This window comes from Amblyomma mixtum, chromosome 10, assembly GCF_055824585.1.
Source record: "Amblyomma mixtum isolate Tamu chromosome 10, ASM5582458v1, whole genome shotgun sequence".
Lineage (NCBI taxonomy): Eukaryota > Metazoa > Arthropoda > Arachnida > Ixodida > Ixodidae > Amblyomma > Amblyomma mixtum.
The window spans coordinates 1,568,427-1,588,530 of NC_143021.1; the positions used below are offsets into that span (position 1 = coordinate 1,568,427).

Consider the following 20,104-nt stretch of genomic DNA (forward strand, 5'->3'; position numbering starts at 1 on the left):
ATAAAAATAAAAGACAATAAAAGTAAGAAAAGGAGCAAAAACATAAAAAACAAAATATGCCAAAAAGTAAATAAAAAAAAACAGTGGCCAGGGAACGCTTTCGCCTTGCAGCACTTTAGAGAGCCAAAGTGCCCACTGAATTTTTTCTTTATTTTTTTAGGCTAGCTAGCCGGAGCGGCGAGCAGCTTCGCTGGTGTGTTTTTCTTGTTTCTGGAGAAACTGGCGGGAAATTTGTTCATTGGTTGTGGTGTTGTGAGGGTGTTGCTATGCGATACTTTTAGTTGGGCGTACTTTGCGCACGCATCGCTTATTGCGTTGCGTGCGCTGTAAATAGTGTAAACATGAAACTTATAGCTGGTCTTGTCGTAGCTAACCGTAGAGTCCCTCAGGGGCACGCGTAAACGGTAGCGCCATCTAGTGACAAGACGGCAAAGCACATCAACATGTGTTGAAGAAATTTTTATCCGCAATTACTGATAACTAGAAGAGCAAGGTTCCGGGCTAGTTGGTAATGCATTTAAGGGAAAAAAAACAGCGCGACGAAACATGGACACTAAGGTGGGTGCATTGCGAGCCTTTTTTCGTTCCCAGAATAAAAACTGCAAATAGATGAAAATGTGGCAAGTGACTAAAAACTAGACAACTGCTTCGCCAGGTGTCGTTCTTGCGAGGTAAACGCACTGTATTTAGTTAGGCCTAAGCGCTTGAAACTTGCCAAATTATCTGAAAAACAGGGACTAGTTATCGCTTACACTCCTACGCGTGGGCAAGAGTGTGCGAAATAAAAGCGAACCGCTACCATCTGAGCAAGCTATTGCGTCGAGGAATCCAGCGGTGACATGTATTTATTCCGAAGCGGGCGAGCAGGGCGCCGCTTCTTGTCAATGTATCCCGTAACGCGTCCGTAGCGCGCGCACCATCGGCTTCTGACCATGCGGGAGTGAATTCGTCGACGCCGGCGCGGGCGTCAGGCGCGCGACGCGATTTCGCGGGCAAAAAACGCTCCATGCGGACCACGCTTGAGAGCGGCACAATCGTGGCGCGCGAATGCGCTATTCACGCAATTTTTTTTTGTATTTCGCGGGCTTTCTTTGGAGCTTGGAAAAATGTGCACGATGAAGTTTTTATTTACCGCAAATAAATGGAATGGGGGTTTCTGAAGGTTCTCTCCAACTTTGCTATTCAGATCTGCCGTCTAAAGTCAATATTTATGCATTTCGAAAAATTTTGTTAATTGATAATAATTAATTGCAAAACAAAAATATTGCCTGTGATGCGCAAGCCGGTTGGTTGATGTATGTAAGTGGTTTCCCTGCCTACCTCGAATATTTTATTTTTTAACCCTTGGCTAAAGTTAGCGTGGACACCCTGTATATGTACATTGTTTTATGCACTGTGGGGTGCATAGCTTCCCGCAGTAGAGTACTTACATACCCTGTACTATATAGTCTACTGCGGGAGCCGGGAGCAGTTCGGACAACGTGCCCCATCCTGCGCCGGACTTGGGTCTTGAGGTTCACATTTAGACTGGGATTTTATTTCCTGGTAGTCGCTGCATGGATCCATGGAACTGGCCCCGATCACGTGCACATCGCCCGCGCGAGGTGACGTACGGCGTGCCGTCGTGCGCAGGTGGATCGCGCCGTGGCGTCTGGGGCCAACGTGCTGTTCCTGAACGCGGGCGACTACTACCAGGGCAGCATCTGGTTCTACGTCCTCGGTCCCACCATCGTGGTGGACGCCGTCAACTACCTCAAGCACGACGCCATGGTAAGAGCGCTGCACCAGGGAGATGGTGCGGCACCGGCGGAACAGGGTTCGCCTGCGACCGACAAACGCGGCGAAATCGGGTGGTACGCGGTGCAGCGTGGCTCCAGTGAGAAAGCATAGCAGGACTGGACAGGAAACGTGAGCAATCTCGCAGTCGGCATTTGCTTGGGGACCAGGTGGGTTCGTTTCCCGGAAGAATTCCGGTGGGCGCTTGAAGGTGTTTGAGTTGAAATCGCCTGCAGAACTACTCGTCCAGGAGGCAGGAACCAAAGAATATGGTCGCAACAGCAACAAAAATACGCAATGCAATGATGATGGCGCTGCTTTCGAGCTGAGCGCGTTGTCTTGCGGATCGGCGCTCACGTTCGCTACAGCTTTGCCGAGGTCGTCGTTTTCCAGAGCGGAATGAATAGATGGTAGAGGTTGTTAGGGTTACTAATACTCGGTACGCCCGAGGTGAAATTTACGAGAAGGTGAAATTTTCGGCTCATGAGTGGCGAGGACGGAAGTATTCCGCACGAACTGTCAATCATAAGTTGTGTGTTAAATAAATGGAAAGGTAGAAGTTGCCTAAGCAACAGTTGATAAGTAACATATATGCAGAGATAGTAGTGATAGCTAGTAAATAGCAAAAATAGTGATAGTGATAATAGCTACTGCTAGGGACATTAAGTGCTAGACATAGTGGAACGATATGGTAGCTATAGTGATAATGATAGCTGCTGATAGTGATATTGGTAGAGATAGGGATAATGATTGCTACTGATAGTGATATTAAGTGCTAGAGATAGTGATAGTGATAGTTGGCGGTGGCGATGATGATGATAGCGATGGGATGAATAAAAAATAAATGGGCAATAAAAATAAACAATACTAGAATAACAATAAAATAAAATAAGAAAGAAAAGAAAAGAACAATGACATATAAATAAAGCAAAAAATAAAAACTGGAGGGAGAAAGAGAGGAAAGGCTTTCCCATTTCCGTTCGTCAGCAGACTTAAGCGCAATTCTGTAATTTTTTTTACTCCCTTAATCTGTCATTCGAACGGCTTGTCTCTTGTGCGTGTTTTCACAACATAGTGGAAGCTCGTAAACTAGTGCTTCAGAGCAGTCTAGAAATGTGTTTTGATGCTTTGTCTTCCATGCTTCGGTTGGCTTCATCGCTGGCTGAACACGGCTACGCATCGGTAGCTTGCGTGGAGCGGAGGCCTAGCGGAGTGCTTCGCCGGGAAGGCATAGCTCGCTTCCTTCCGAATGCGTCGCAGAAGGGACTCAGTGATTGTACAAAGCGCACTGGTAGCAGAATTAGTGATCACAGTCCTTCACAGGGAGGGAAAGTGCTGAAATAACAATAACAAAATGACGAAATTTCGTCTCCCAGAAGCCGAAAAATAGGGGAAGTGATCACGAACAGTTTTTCTCTTTTGGTTGAGGGAGTGGGGGTGTGTGAAGAGCGTCGACTTTACAATGTATTAAATAGAAGAGACTGTGGAATAGTTTTTATTTCTTAATCGCAGGAATTATTGAAGCATGCTGCTGGCTTGAGGTATGAGAATGCTTGGCAGTGACAAGGGATGCTGAAAGAAAAAACTGGTAATGGCGCAAGAAACGGGGACACGGAAGGCACACAAAAGACAGGACTGACGCCAACTTGCAGCTGGGGTTTATTGTAGCAAGCCTGCCTTTTGTGCTACAACCAAGCCGTATCAACAAATGCATCAACGTTGAACATATCAATCGGCAACTCATGCGAATACTGGAAGCACAGTATAGCTGATAACTACGGAATCTACCCTAAACAAAACCTGAGAATTCCAACATCTTTTCTGGCCAGCCGAAGCAACATCAACCAAAGCAAAAAACAATGCACTGGGCCATGACAAGTCTACACCAACAAATTATTAAACGCGTGGTCAAAGCGAAAAAGAGCAAGAATGGAACGACTGTGTGATAAAACCGCGTGAAAAATGAAAGCAGATGACGAACAGCAACCCGGAAAAGACATGAACAACAATAACGCGGTGTTGAAGTCTTGGGATGACGTCTGAAGATGCAGCGCCTGGAGTCAAGTGAAAAAAAAAAAAAAAACTGAAGATAATTCCTGAAGAACAGTCGTCTTAGCGTCAAAGATTCTAAATATTGCAAAACAGCAAAATAAAGGACGACATAAGAGCACGCAACCAAGGGAAGTCTGCGATCTACAAAAAATAAACCCCGCCGCGGTGCCTCAGTGGTTACGGCGCTCGGCTGCTGACCCGAAAGAGGCGGGTTCGATCCCGGCCGCGAAGCAGCTATAGACCGTAGTCTATAGAGAGTCTATAGACCGTCTATATACGAAAGCAAATTGTGACATCGCACAGCACACAGGCCTCTAGAATTTCGCCTCCATCGAAATTCGGCCGCGGCGGCCGAATTTCGACGGAGGCGAAATTCTAGAGGCCTGTTATTGGGGTTTAACGTCCCGAAGCAACTCAGGCTATGAGGGACGCCGTAGTGAAGGGCTCCGGAAATTTCGACCACCTGGGGTTCTTTAACGTGCACTGACATCGCACAGTACGGGCCTCTAGAATTTCGCCTCCATCGAAATTCGAACGCGGTGGTCGAATTTCGATGGAGGCGAAATTCTAGAGGCCTATGTGCTGTGCGATGTCAGTGCACGTTAAAGAACCCCAGGCGGTCGAAATTTCCGGAGCCCTTCTCTACGGCGTCCCTCATAGCCTGAGTTGCTTCGGGACGTTAAACCCCAATAAACCAATAAACCAAACCTACAAAAAATCCATCTACAAAAGTCGTCTCGGCGCTGCTAGGCCTGCTAACGCATTTGTTTCCAGCTTTCTTGATAAAATATGCTTTAACAATCTTTCTCTCAGTTCTATCTTTTCCGCTATTAAAAAATCTAGTTTTCTCGAATTCGGGACGGCAATTTGAACAGCTTTTTCAGTGGTCAACTAGGAAGCTCCTTTCATTGTCCCGCAAGTTTCGGCAATGTTCGCTTGCACGCTCATTAAAACAACGACCTGTTTGCCCGATGTAAACGAGGCCACAGCTAAGCGGTATCTCGTAAACTACTTGTGTCCTGCATTACGTGAACTTTCTTTGGTGTTTTATGGTGGTGGTGCTGGTGAAAAATTTTTTTCATACTCAGAGAGAGTTTGGGGATGAGAAGACCCCGCTACATGGTCGGTATCCTTAGTCCGGGATACCGCACGAGGAGGCCCGGTCTCGCGCACGCTTTACTAGAGCCCTTTGGGACTCCAGTGTGAAGCAGTTGAGGAGGGCGGTCTCCCATATCTCTCGAGTGGGGGTGGGGGAAGGGGGAAGGTGAGGATTCTGATTACATGCCCACACCATGTGAAATATATCGCAAATCTCTACACAGTGTGGGCAGCGCCCATCTGTGTTCGGATCAAAGTGTTTGGCGATGGCAGGACAGAGAAGAGTCTTTATCGACATTCAATCCCCAGTGGAGTACGGCAGCCGTGTAGAATCCTGCGGGCGACGGCCCTGTGGTGTCCACGTAGTAGACGCCCTCTTTAGATCCATATTGCCTCTCAAGCGCGAACCCGCGCTTGTCGTCTGCCTTCATGTGAAGTTATGTCCATGTTACGCGGGAATTTTCCCAATATTATGCGACACCTTGTGAGTGTACGGTATTAGTGATACTGATGTATGCGATACCGACTCCCTGATGCGAGTGAGTTGCTTAAGTTTCTGCAAAAGCATTTCGCAAACCGCCGAAATTAGACTTGGCGGATAACCTGCCTGTTTGAGTCTTTCAACTTGAGTGCGAAAGCTCGTTGACAACATGTGGGGGCAAGATTTGTTTAAGGCCGACTGCAGGGATAGAGACAATCGCACGTTTCACAAGCTTTGAACGAGCGCTGTCGAATGGTAGCAGGGCTTTCTTAGAACAGGGCGGGTTGCTGGGCACGTTGGTTTGACATCCTGAACATGCAGCGCTGACAGACGAGGGGCGAAACGAGAGATGAGACACACAGGTCGCTGAACTAACAACTTTAATTTCGAAGGAGGGCGATCCGCACGTTTTATACTGCACCCAAGAAGCCAGTGGTTGTAGGGCGCATGCGCAAATCAAGGCAACTAACAATAAAACCAAAGGAAATAGGGTAAGCTCGCAGGCGCGTATTAACCTACACAGTACAGAAGCAAAAAAAAAAAAAGAAGGATTCAGTCATTCTGGTCGGCCATGTGCCAGGTACACCCCTGAGGACACAAACAGCAAAGAGCGGCAGTGAAGGGGGTAGGGAGAAATACATAATTAGAACACTTGGTAAAAAAGAGAGATTACACTACCCGGGAGTCCTGTGCAACTTGGTGCTGACAGAGATAAAGAGATAAAAACGATAAGATGCAAAAGGCAACGACGCGAAAGACATTAAAATCTCAGAAGACGTTCTGAAGGCGCACATAAAGGGAATAAAGTGAAAGGGTGGTTATAATAGGGGAATAATTGATAGTCTAAAAGCATGCGATGAAAGCCAACCGAAGAGAAACGGCCTAAAAAGATGCGATGCAAGCCAACAAAGAACGCCGGTTGTTTATTTATTTATTTATTTCACATACTTTCAGGGCCCGAAGGCATTACAGAAAGGAGTGGTACAACAAAAAAAAATACAGTGCGTAGTTATACAAAACAAGTTATATCTTGGCAGAAAACACAGTTTTCTTGAAGTTCTCAACATCGGTAATGGCAGCGGTGGAGGGAGGAAGGTCGTTCCAGTCAACGCTGGTTTTAGGAATAAAAGAATCATGACACAATTTGGTTCTCGAAAATGGAACACCGACTTTAAATATATGATCGGAACGGGATGAAATGTATGAAGGGCTCGAAAAAAGATGATCCTTTAACAGGGGGTTATGGTGATACAGTCTGTGGAAAAGACATAGTCGAAAACACTTCCGGCGCGAAGAAAGGTCTGGTAAGGCAAGTGTGTTTTTCATAGAAGTAATGCTGGCGTAACGGGAATAGTTAGTTAAGATGAAACGTGCTGCACGATTTTGAATGGATTCTAGTGTGTTTATCAGTGTGATTATATTAGGATCCCAAACTGCAGATGCATATTCTAACTTTGGTCGTTTTATAAAGGGTTAGTTTTATCGGCAGAGGCGCGGTAGAGAAATTTCGGCGCAAGTATCCAAGAGTCCTGTTGGCGTTATTTGCGACATGTTCGACGTGTCTATGCCATGATAAGTTACGTGAGATATGAACACCTAGGTATTTGTAGGAGTTAACTGATTCAAGTGGAATGTCGTGAAGAACATAAGTACGCTTGTTATCAGTGATGTTAGTGCGACGTGACACATGCATCGTTTTACATTTATTAACGTTTAGTCGCATGCACCACTTATCACACCAGTTAGATACGCTTGTGAGATCATCCTGAAAATAAATACAATCAGTTTGGTTAGATATTTTGTGAGAGATGACGCAGTCGTCTGCGAAAAGCCTGATAGAAGAATGAGAGATGCATTCAGGAATATCGTTAATGTAAATTGGGAAGAGAAGAGGTCCCAGTACCGACCCTTGTGGTACACCGGATGTCACAGAGGTGTGAGAGGAGGAACAGCCGTTAGAAGAGACATATTGAGTTCGATTCGATAAGAAGCTTTTAATCCAGTTCAGTACGTTAGGGTCAATGTTAAGCATGCTAAGCTTAAGAATTAGGAGATCGTGGGAAACAGTATCAAAAGCTTTCGCGAAGTCCAAAAACACACAGTCTACATCAATGTTCAAGTCAGTGTAAGCAAAAAGGTCATTAGTAAAACATACAAGCTGTGTTTCACATGAAAATGTCTTCCTGAAACCGTGTTGTTCTGCTGAAAAGAAGGAATTAGACTCAAGGAAATCAATCAGATGAGAGTATATGATATGCTCCAAAATTTTACATGGTATACTTGTGAGTGATATAGGACGATAGTTATCGGGAGAATGAGTGTTACCTGATTTTGGTACTGGAACAACCTTGCCAACCCTCCAATCGCCGGGAAGTACTGAGGAACAGAGTGACTGGGAAAAAAGCATTGAAAGCATAATAGAAGAGTAGGGTTCAGAGAGTTTCAGCATTTTAGAGCTGATTGCATCGTCACCGGGCGAAGAAGACATTTTCAAGTTTTCAACCAACTTTTGCACACCGACCCAGTCAATACTGATAGGGTCCATTGGCAAATAAGAGAAAGTAGTTACAGACGGTAAAATATTAGCACTTTTCTGGAAAACGGAAGCAAACGCATCATTTAAAACGGAACAACACTGGTTCGGAGGAATGGAAATATTGTCAGAACGGGTTAGTTGAATTACCTTATCTTCTTTGCCCCCAACAATATTCCAGAATTTACGCGGATTAGATTGCAGAAGTGATGGGAGGGTGTTGTCAAAAAAGTTCTGTTTAGCATCTTTAACAGCCATTAAATATTCAGCATGAATGCGATGATATGCTGCCCAGCGTTCAGGAAGGTTAGATGCTTTAGCGCGACGAAAAATACGCTTCTTTTTGTTGTATAAGCGGCGTAGGGTTTTGGTAAACCACGGAGAGGTAGTATTTGAGACAATCCTAATTTTAGGTACGTATCTATCTATTAATTCTATCAGTTTATTTTTGTACAAGGACCAGTTTTCTTCAATAGTAAGTTCGGAAAAGTTCTCAGTGTAGTCGGCAATGATTGATTCTAGTTCAGCTGTGATGGACGTGGTATCGGCGGAATTGTAATCACATATGGTCTTAACTATTTTCTTAGGACGAACATTCTTCCTAATTGTGAAGTGAAGCAGTGAGTGGTCACTCAGTCCTTCTAGGTACGTTGGCGGAGAGACCAAATCTGGAGCTGTAGTAAAACAGAGGTCTAAAATATTAGACGATGTGCTGGTGGTACGTGTGGGTTTGTTAATTAGCTGGGTTAGATTAAAATCGGCGCAGGTGTCTAAAAAATTAGTGCACTCGGAGGATGGCTGCTTAAGGGAGGGAATACAGTTTCGCCACACTATGTTTGGGAAGTTAAAATCACCCAGTAGGAATAAGTGTGATTTCGGGTGTCGAACAATTAATTTATTCAGGGCATCATGAAGGTCGGCGCAAAAAGTAGTAGGTGAGGATGGGGATCTATAACAAGCGCAAAAGATAAGGTCACCCGTTGGAAAGCTAACATGGATGCAAACGACTTCTAGTGGTGAATCGATAGAGATAGCAAAGGAATTGATAGCAGAGCTCACGGCAATCAGTACACCTCCGCCTCTTCGGAAATCGCGGTCGTATCTGTAAAACTTGTATGTTTTTTCGCAGTCTAGTATTTCGCTATTCTTTATTTTTGCTGAGAGCCAAGTTTCGGTGAGCACAACAATATCAGCCGAGCATGCATCGATATGTGACGATAGTGATGTACGTTTGTTGATGACACTTCGGACATTAGTGAAAAGAAGCGATATGTAGTCTGTTTGCGTTCGATCATGAGATAGCTATGCTGAGCTTGAATGTGCGGTGGGTGAACCTGGTGGTGTGATGTCTCTTTTTGGGGTAATTGCACTCCTGGCTGGTCCGATTTCGCATACTTCGTCAGTAGCTGCACAATAAGCGTAGCATTTTTTACCTATGATCAATTTGTTGTGGCGTAAAGAATAGAATTGGCCGCTAGCCTTGCCGAAATCACTAAGGGCTTTCCGCGATTTACGGGTTGCTTTACAAAAATCTTCGCCGATAGAAACGCCTTCTTCTTTAAACTTTGATTTTTGTAAAAGTATATATTCTCGAGTTTTATAGGACGCAAACTTAGCAATAACAGGTCGTGTTTTGCCATTTCCAAAGCTGCCTAACCTATGAGCCCTGTGAATCGCGACTTCCGAGGAATTCAGATTGAGACACTTGGAAAGAAAGTGTTGGATCTGGGCTTCCGATTGTGCCCACGTTTCTGACGAATTGTCAGAGATGCCATAGAATATTAAGTTGTCGCGTCTTGACTGGTCCTCCAGCTCGTCCAGTCTGGACGCGAGCGCAACGCTCTCATTTGAAACAGCCTCTTGGACTGCTGCAGTAACATCGCTACTAGAAGGCATGTTTTCGAGACACTCAACCGCGGCTTCCACAGCAGTCATCCTATTAGAAAGGTCTGAAACAGTGTCGGACAGCGCTTCCTGGTTAACCTTGAGTTCAGCTATGGCATTCATCATTTCTTCATGTCGTGTATCAAACTTGGACGACAAAGCAGCTATCGCGGCCATAACTTCACTATGCTGACGGTCCACATCCTTGTTAGGACCAGGATTTAGTTCTACATCGCCGGAAAGTAACAGTAACATTACAGTGGATACACAATCATTCAAGGTGGCAGCAAGCACTTGTGGGCAAGGGAAGAGCAGCAAACATACATTGCTTGTACGTTTGCAAAATAGCGATTCAGATTGACTAACCTGCACAAGAAAGCAGAATGGAGAACTTAGCGACCGCATCGTAGCCGCTCTCCCATGCCCACTGGAAGCGCCTCGTAGATGCCAGCTGCTTAAATAGGGGCGGTGCAGTGCTTCCGCTGACGGATGCGTCGATGTTCCACGAGACTCGGACGTGAAGGTGATGACGTCTACTGTGCTCAGATAAGGCCCGTTGTCAGCTGTTGGTAGTCGCAGATCCAGGCCACATTCCCAAGCAGATATCGATGCATAACACGTGTCAGTCGGTGAGGACGGGAAGCCATAGACAGCAAGCTGCACAAGAAAGCAGAATGGAGAACTTAGCGACCGCATGGTAGCCGCTCTCCCATGCCCACTGGCAAAGCCAACAAAGACCTTTCTCCGGAAACATTAACTTTGTTTCCAAAAACTAGAGTTGGCCGTCCGTAGGAACCTCCTTGGTAAACATGAGACCCTGGCTGTGGCTTGAGACAACGGACACATTCCTCGTGGCGGCAGCGTCTACATCCTGTTCCGGAATGTCCTTCAGAATGAGCAAGAAATCGTCGACTTACGTGTGTATGGAAACTACATGAGTGTCACTGATATTTCTGCTGATGTCCGCTCCTACCACTGAAAGGAAGATGTCGCAAAGGACGGGTGCAACAGAAGAGCCGATGCAGATTCCTTTCTTCTGGACGTAGAACTTTCCCTCGTAGGAAATGGCGGTGGATTTCAAGTAGAATCCCAATAGCGTAATGAAAATGTCAGTGCTTATTCCAGCGGCATTTTGGAAGCGAACTTCTCCTGTAGACAGGGTTTTATCCCTGACCGCTCTTAGGAGTCCTTGGTGAGGAACCGAATAGTACAGTTCTTCCATGTCAATGGAGAACGCGGTGTACTTAACATGCTTAATAACGTCCGATGAACTGCGCGCAAGGAACGGGTCATCGGTTACCAGGGTGCCAAGGTGTGCCCGGAGGTAGCGGCTAACGAGACGTTGCCAAGTTCCTTTTTTCCGACTCCATGGTGCGCAGCGGGAATCCAGGCTTGTCGGCGTCAGTCCTATTTTTGAGTGTCTTCCGTGTCCTCATTTATTGCGCCATTACCAGTTTTTTCCTTCAACATGAACCAACTCGCCCAATCTAGAGTTTTACTTGACAAGGGATGCAAATGAGATCTTTGGCGGAGACGTGGCGACTCTGACGTGGTCATCCTTGGACACTTACAATGAACAGAATAGCATGTGCTCCCGAACATGGAAATGATCCTTGTCGGTTGGTGGCGGAGTGTTGAAAAAATTTCTTATTTAGAAAAGTATAAAACTCTGGGACCCCTACGTCCTCAAGCTTCAGTTGCAATTCCATGCTTGCTCAATCTGAAATAATCTCAGTTTGGAAGTTAGGCTCAACATCTTTCACTCGCACAGCGAAAGGCGCAGAGAAAATTTCGAAATGTTTGGAGGGGCTGCTGATGTCTTCAAATCTAATTTTGAATTTTTTCCACAAGATTGCGGATGAAATCTGCGGAAACATCGCAAGATTCTTGGGCAACAGGATATAGTGACTGGAGAGAGTCGAAATTGGGTCCTTTTCTCTGGTGCTTCCAGAGTTGTAATTTGGCCTCAAATGCACCCGTGTCCTCGCAGATTTTTTAATGATTTTGTTTTGTGCCTGAAGCTGTACGTTCTAGTTTTCAGGCGGTCACTTATGGAAAAGCACTGAGGATTGGGCGAGTTGGTGGTGATCCATCGTAAAAAAAAACGAGCGCTAAAGAACACGGACAGAGGACAAGGTGAAACAGACTGACGGCGCTGAACTTACAACTGAATTTTATTCATACGTAGGCAGTCAATTTATACATTTACACAGACATGCGCAAAGGCATCTTGTCAAACCCAGGTACACTGTTATGCGTAAAACTAGAGAAAACAAAAAAAAACAGCAATCATCCATTCAAGGCACGTGTGTCATTACCTCACCCTCCCTACCCAGAATGAAGCAAGCTCATTTCCCTCCCTGACAAGCTGATTTTGCTGTTTGCTGATTGCTGTTTTTTCTGTTTTCTCTAGTCTTACGCATATGGGCTTTGAAACATACATATGGGCTTTGAAACACACATATGGGCTTTGAAAAAATGTATCGCCAGCAGAAAGTGCCCCGCAGTGGCATCTGCAACACGCAGATGTTGGTGGGTTGCGACGGGTTCCTGAGCATCCGCAGGGGCATCTCCGCAGGAGGATGATAGTGAATAGTGCGGACCCGGGGAGAAGGAGATCCTGCAGGTGGTTGAGCCGATGCCGAGTGTCTGGAGCTTCAGGCGCCTCGGCGGAGGCAACACACCGCTTTGGCTGCCGCTTCCTATAGACGATTTAGAAACGCCAAAGCATGGAAGCGTCTAACCTTACGGACAGAAAGAAATGGGAGAGCTGTCGAAGTTAATGAATAAGCGCAAGGTAATAAGAAAGTTTAATTCGGAGAAGCCGAGCATGCTCTGAAGAACGGAGCTAGCCTAAAAGCCGTGAAGCGGAAACTAGGCATAGCTAAAAACCAGATGTATACGTTAAGAGACAAAGAGAGCTATGTCGTCAGCAATATAGATACTATAGTTAAAGTAGCCGAAGAGTTCTACACAAATCTGTTCAATAGCCAATGTAATGAGAGCGTTTACAAGAGAGGTAGTACAGCACAGCAGTGGGACATCCCGCCAGTAACAGAACAGAAAGTAAAGAAAGCCTTAGGAGAAAAGGGGGAAAGCAGTTGGTGAGGATCAGGTAACAGCAGATCTCTTGAAGGACGGAGGGGAGATTGTGCTACAAAAACTAGCCCCCCTGTATACGCGATGCCTTGTGACCTCGAGAGTACCAGAAGCTTGGAAAACGCTAACATTATCTTGATTCATAAGAAAGGAGACGTCAAGGTCTCGAAAAATTACAGACCGATCAGCTTACTGTCTGTTGCCTACAAGGTATTTACTAAGGTAATCTCAAATAGAATCAGGAAAACCTTAGACTTCGACAGCCAAATGATCAGGCAGGCTTTCTTAAAGGATACTCGACAATAGACTATATTCAAACTATCAATCAGGTGAAAGAGAAATGCGCAGAATATAACCAAACTATCTATGTACAACAATAACTGATGGGCACGTTGGTCAGACGTGATTTCTTGTGAAACAGCGCAACGGCACAAGGCCAGAGGACAAGAAGGGACGATACACAGCGCTGTGTATCGTCCCTTCTAGTCCTCTGGCCTTGTGCCGTTGCGCTCTTTCACAAGAAATCTATCTATATAGCGTTCATTGATTACGAGAAAGCATTTGATTCAGTGGAAACCTCAACAGTCATGCAGTCATTGCGGAATCACGTGTAGTAGTGTGTTATGTGCAAATACTCGACGATATTGTCACGTAGTCGTGACTGCAGTCCGGCGAAAACGAAATAAGCGAGAATGTCTTCTGAACGAAACTCTTTATTTGGGCTGACTTGCGCCCTCAAGGAACTGAATCACTCGGCGGCGGCGTAGCAACGAGCGTGCTCTGCGGTCGTCGAACAGAATGCCCGCCGCTCTCGGCCATGCTCTTTTTAAAGCTGATAGCGAACTTTCGAGATAAAGCTTGGAAAGTTACTAGAACACTCTAGAACAACGTAGACTCGGCTCCGCCTGGATGCGATCAATCGAGATAAATCTAGGCGCCTCGGTAAAGCGGCGTGCCTGCAGCTTTGGAGAATGAACAAGCGCTACAAACTTTCGCGGCATTTCTCCCCTCTCAAAGAAGCATCGACCGGATACTGTAGTACATAATGCGGCCACAAACAACTAAAACGGCTTGTGTAAAAATGAACACCAAGGTTGTAAACACAACGGGCTTTAGCGTGCATAATAGGGCTTTAGACGGACGACATGGACAACTTCTTGTCGTACGCGACGTCGCAGGGATGCAGTCATTTCGTCAGGGACGACTTCATAGTCCAGTTCACCTAGCCGATGAAGAACCTTGTACGGGCCAAAATAGCGGCGCAAAAGTTTTTCAGTCAATCCGCGGCGGCGAATGGGCGTCCAAACTCAGACTCGGTCTCCTGGCTTGTATTCCGCGTTGCGTCTTCGTAGGTTGTAGCGTCTGGCATCGGTCCGTTGCTGGTCTTTGATCCGTAATCTGGCATGTCTTCGGTCTTCTGCGCGTTGAAGGTAGGCGTCGACGTCGACGTTATCGTCTTCGGTAACATTGGGCAGCATGGCGTCTAGCGTGGTCGTGGCCTCCCTGCCATGGACGAGCCTAAAAGGCGTCATCTGGGTGGCCTCTTGCACGGCGGTGTTGTATGCGAAGACGATGTAAGGCAGGATAACGTCGCAGGTCTTGTGTTCGGCATCGACATACATGGCGAGCAAATAGGCGATGGTTTTGTTAAGGCGCTCGGTCAGTCCGTCGGTCTGCGGATGGATGCAGTTGTACTCCGGTGGCTGGTTTGGCTCTAACGCAGGATGGCTTGCGTCAGTTCCGCCGTGAATGCTGTTCTTCTGTCCGTGATGAGCACATCGGGGGCGCCGTGTCGCAGGAGAATGTACTCCACGAAAAATTTGGGGACTTCTGCTGCTGTTCCATTCGGTAGGGCTTTTGCCTCGGCGTAGATGCTCAGGTAGTCCGTCGCTATAATGATCCATTTATTTCCCGATGGTAACTTCGGGAAAGGGCCAAGCAAGTCCATGCCGATCTGCTGAAAGGGTCTTGAGGGGGATTCAATGGGGTTCAGAAATTCTGTTGGTTAGGTTGGACGGGTCTTTCGTCGCTGACAATCTCGGCAGGATTCCACTTGTACAATGTGCGACATCGGCAGAAACTCGACAAAATCATTTGTTGGGCGAGTTGGTGTTTTCGATGATCCATAACTACAGCACAAACGACAGGACAGAGATGAAGAAGGGACACTACACAGCGCTGATGCCTATTAGCAAGCTTCTTCGCCTTGCTCTTAACTTTTGAGGCAGACACATCACTGCGTTTTTCAAACATCGCAAGAACAGCTTCCGATGCTTTCGACAAATAAACGTTCCTGTCCAAGACAACAAAACCTCCGTCCTTATCAGCAAGTAGCAGAGAGAACGAGTTCTCTTTCAGCCAACTAACCGTCTTATGCAGAGGTAGCTTCGTCCCTTATGCCCTGTACCTCGTTAACATGTCCACACCCTCCGAAATGCAACGGTCCACCTCAGCTCTGTCGGCCTGCTTGGAAACTTGCTTTACCATGGCTAAAAGTTCCGGTCTGGATTTCTTGGGCTCCACAGCAAACTTCGGCCCCAGCCCCAGGACTTGCCTGACGTATCCAGGAAAGGGGATGCTTTCAGTGGTGTGGATCTGTTGTCTTGTTGATAAACTCTTCTTCGGCAGCAGCGCACGAAGGCCGGGAAGCGTTTGCTGCCATAGGAACTCGGTGGTACGGTCTATGCTCCGTGACAGCTGACGCCATTGGTTCTTTGAGTGGGCATGTTCCGCTGTGTGGTGTCCCTTCTTCATCTCTGTCCTGTCGTTTGCGCTGTAGTTATGGCAGACACTCGTGGCCAGTAATACTTGTCTTGAATGCGGTAGTGGGGTGCGAGAAAATCCGAGATGCCCAGCGGTCAGCCCGTCGTGTGAGGCCTGAAGAACTTCTCCGCGCAGACTTACAGGTACAACAAGGAGGTAGGCTGTCTTGCTCATTGCAAAGTTCTTCTTCACGAGGACATCGTTCTGTAAACAGAAGGAAGACAATCCTCGCTTGAAAGAGGCGGGGGGAGAAGAAACCTTGCCTTTCAAGTACTTGATGAGGCATTTTAGGTCGGGGTCCGAGCGTTGCTTTTGTGCAAAAGAGCTGGAGCTGATGGGTCCCAGGAAGGCGTCCTCATCGTCGCCCGGCGGCGGTGCATCTACGGGGGCTCGTGACAGGCAGTCGCCGTCAGAGTGCTTGCGTCCGGACTTGTAAACGACGGTGATGTCAAACTCCTGGAGGCGCAGGCTCCATCTAGCGAGGCGGCCGGAGGGGTCCTTCAAACTGGCAAGCCAGCACAGCGCGTGGTGATCACTGACCACCTTGAATGGTCGTCCGTACAGGTAGGGGCGGAATTCCGACGTAGCCCAGATGATGGCAAGGCACTCCTTCTTGGTTGTCGAATAATTAGTCTCGGCTTTAGACCGGGAACGGCTAGCGTATGCGATGACCTTTTCCACTCCGTCAGTTTTCTGAACGAGGACAGCGCCTAGGGCCACACTACTTGCATCGGTATGAATTTCAGTCTCGGCGTTTTCATCGAAGTGCGGGAGGATCGGTGGGGACTGTAAACAATGCTGAAGTTCCTTGAAGGCTTCCACTTGCGATGATTCCCATTTAAATGGCACGTATGCCTTTGTCAGGTGGGTGAGTGGCTCGGCGATGCGCGAAACGTTCTTGACAAATCGTCGGTAATACGCGCACAGTCCGAGGAATCTGCGCACAGCTTCCTTATCGGCCGTTGGCGTAAACATATCCATAGCAGATGTTTTCTGCTAGTCTGGGCGTACTCCCTCCTTGCTAACGATGAGGCCTAGAAAGAGCAGCTCTTCATAGGCAAAGTGGCACTTCTCTGCTTTCAATGTTAGGCCGGACGATTTTATTGCGTCTAGTACTGTTCAAAACCTTTTTAGGTGCTCCTCAAACTTCGAGGCGAAGACAACGACGTCATCTAAATGTACCAGACAAATCTGCCACTTCAGGCCCGCCAGCACTCTATCCATTACTCGCTGAATATTCGCTGGTGCGGAACAGACTCAAAATGGCATCACCTTGAACTCGAAGAGGCCTTCTGGAGGGATGAATGCGGTCTTCTTGCGATCTCTTTCATCGACCTCAATTTGCCAGTAGCCGCTCTTGAAATCCATCGATGAGATATACTTAGCGTTGCAGAGCCGGTCCAGTGTGTCGTCGATGCGAGGGAGGGGGTAGACGTTCTTCTTTGTGATGCTGTTCAAGCGGCGGTAATCAACGCAGAATCGAAGTGTGCCGTCTTTCTTTCTCACTAGGACGACCGGTGCCGCCCCGGGGGCTCTTTGAAGCTTCAGTGACGTCGTCCCGCAGCATTTCTTCCACTTGGCCCCGGATGGCTTGTCGTTCTCGCGGCGACACTCGGTAGGGGCTTTGGCGGAGAGGTCGGGCGTGCTGGTCGGTTATAATACGATGCTTGGCAGTCGGCGTTTGTCGGATCTTCGGCGATGACGAGAAGTACCCGCTCTAGCTTCGAAGGAGATTGCGGATCTGGTCTTGCCTGTTCCGGGGCAGGCTGGGTTTATGTCGAAAGTGGGCGAGTTGTCTAGGTCAGGCGTGTCTTCTACGGATGGGTCGGAGAGGGCGAAGAAGTCTCGTACAGTAAGGCATATTGACGGGCTAGTTGGTTTTTCATCTTGAATCTTGGGAAAAAACCCACCTAGGCGTAAATGATTTCACGACACAAAAAGAGACGAGGAGACAACGGACAGGCGCCAACTTCCAACTATTTATTGCTCGAAAAAAAAAAACACATACATTTAGTCTCAGGCAACGCCCACATTTACACACCACGTGCCTTATCGCAGCCCTGACTTATCGCCTAGCACGAACATTATTGCTCAGAAAATCGTATTCCGCCGCATACAACCTAACTGAAGTGTCACTCACGCACAAGGCTGCCTTTTTCTGGGTTTAACGTCCCAAAGCGACTAAGGCTATGAGAGACGCCGTAGTGGAGGGCTCCGGAAATTTCGACCACCTGGGGTTCTTTAACGTGCACTGACATCGCACAGTACACGGGCCTCTACAATTTCTCCTCTAAAGAAATTCAACCGTCGCGGCCGGGATCGAACCCGCGACTTTCGGGTCAGTAGCCGAGCACCGTAACCACTGAGCCACCGCGGCGGCCCTTTTTCTTTATGTGAAAGGCTTCCAATAAAAGCCTCGTCTGCTTGAATTTAATTTGCCCAGAATCCTCGCCTTTTCCAGTCGAGGTGCGCACTTGCACGTGTTAACGTGGATCACCAAAGTGGCGTATTTGTCTTTATTATTCACTACCTTTTTGTCATGTTCCCCAAGGCGTTTGTTGATGCACCTCCCCGTTTGCCCAATATAGGACGTACCACAGGTCAGGGGTATCTCGTACACCACCCCTTCCATGCAGCGTATGAAGGTGCGCTGATGTTTTATGCTGCACCCAGGTCGCTCAGGGCACAAATCCGGGGTATAAGTTTGCTCAACTTGTTTGGGGCTGAAAAAACGTGCGGTACCTTGTGCCTGTTAGCCACCTTCTTCAAATTGTGTGACACTTTGTGCACATAAGGCATGACTTCAGGTTTTGCCGCAGGGCCCCTTTCTTCAAGATTCTTTGGACTGGTGCAGCGTTTTGTTTTTTGGAGGAGGGTTTCAGCGACAGCAGTCAACACCACCAAGGGGAAGCCAGCAGCCAAAAGGCGTCCAATCTGATTTCTTAAGCTATCGTGCATTTGGTGTGGACAGGACTTCGAAAGCGAGGACTCAAAGCATAACGAGGCGATGGCGCGCTTCACAATTTTTGAGTGCGCCGTATTGAAGGGCAGCAGTTCCTTGCTAGTACGAGGAAAATAACCCCAACATAAATGGTGCTCCCGGAACGCCAAGCTTAGGTCTAAAAATTGTAGTTTCCTCTCCCTTGGGAGCTCATGCGTAAAAACTAGGACACGCCCTTTGAAGTTAAAAACACTTAAAAATCCTGGACACATTAGCTTCAAAAGAATTGTCAAAACCAGTGGATAAAAGGATAAGAAAATCGTCAACATATCTAAAACTCTTAAAAACAGGTCCTCCTACCAATAATTGTGCAAGTTCCTTGTCCAAAGCAGCTAAAAAAATTTCACATAAAATAGGGGCGACACAGGAACCTATACATATGCCTTTTCTCTGTTAGTAGGGTTGGTCATTAAAAACGATAAAAGTGGCCTTAAGATATTGCTCCAATAAATTCAAAAAATTTTCCACAGACATACCAGCAGCATCCCGGAAGGCCATTTCCCCTGTACCTTCAATACACGAAAGAACAGACGCCAGTAGCTGAGCATGCGGGACGGAATAAAACAAATTCTCTATGTCTACAGAAAAGGCAGATCGAATTTCTGGATGCGTTTCAAGACAATGAACTACATCTATTGAGTTCTTTACCCGAAAAGGGTCGTCCAGTTTAAGAGACTTAAGCTTGCTTTGCAAGAAACGGCTAACATTATGCTGCCACGAACCATTTTCGCTCACTATAGTGCGGAACGGAATGTCAGGTTTGTGGGTTTTGGCAGTAAAGAATACGGAAAGACCGTTCCGTTTCCTTTTCGCTATATCACTAGCGAGCTTCGGCAGATGGAGGTCCTTACAAAAGTTAATGAATCTGGTTTTAACTCTCACTGCTGCTTTTTTCAGTTCAGTTCAGTTCAGTTCAGGTTATTACCTTAAAAGTCCCCCGTAGGGGCATTACATAAGGGGTGGGTTTTTATACAAACAATAAGGATCATGGTAAACAGTTATTGGAAATATGGTCAGATACAAGTTGCAAAAACGAAGATGGGCAGGTAGTGGAAGCGATTTCGTGGGGAAGGCCGTTCCAGTCTGTGGCGGTTCGGAAAAATATTGAGGCAGTGAAGGTGGTGGTCCGGGCACGTGGGCGCGCAACTTGAAGTGGATGGCTGTTTCGATATGATATGCGTGCTGCTGCTGTGATGTATGGTGCTTGATTAAGGGACGAAAAAAAGAACTTGTGGTACAGTGAAAGGCTGGCAATGCGACGTCGACAGAAAAGCGGTGATAAACCAGATTCTGCTTTGAGAGATGAAACGCTGATATTATATGAGTACGATGAATGAATAAATCTAACAGCGCGATTTTGATTCTTCGACCATTCTTCGCATAAGGGCATTCATTCGGACGTAATCTCACAGACAAG

At 47.0% G+C, this 20,104-nt stretch overlaps 1 protein-coding gene across 5 annotated transcripts in view; it reads left to right on the forward strand.

The window, feature by feature from the left end:
- Positions 1 to 20,104, forward strand: part of LOC149324977 (protein 5NUC-like) — a 263,653-nt gene that overhangs the window by 47,007 nt on the left and 196,542 nt on the right. For 3 of the 5 annotated variants that reach the window (XM_089563643.1, XM_089563647.1, XM_089563645.1), the window contains exon 2: positions 1,633 to 1,770. The exons of 1 other annotated variant lie outside the window; for it this stretch is intronic. In XM_089563643.1, the coding sequence (XP_089419769.1) occupies positions 1,633 to 1,770 (138 nt within the window). Of the gene's footprint in view, positions 1 to 1,549; positions 1,771 to 20,104 lie in introns of all 5 variants that reach the window. One more of the 5 variants, XM_089563648.1, reaches the window with a different exon arrangement.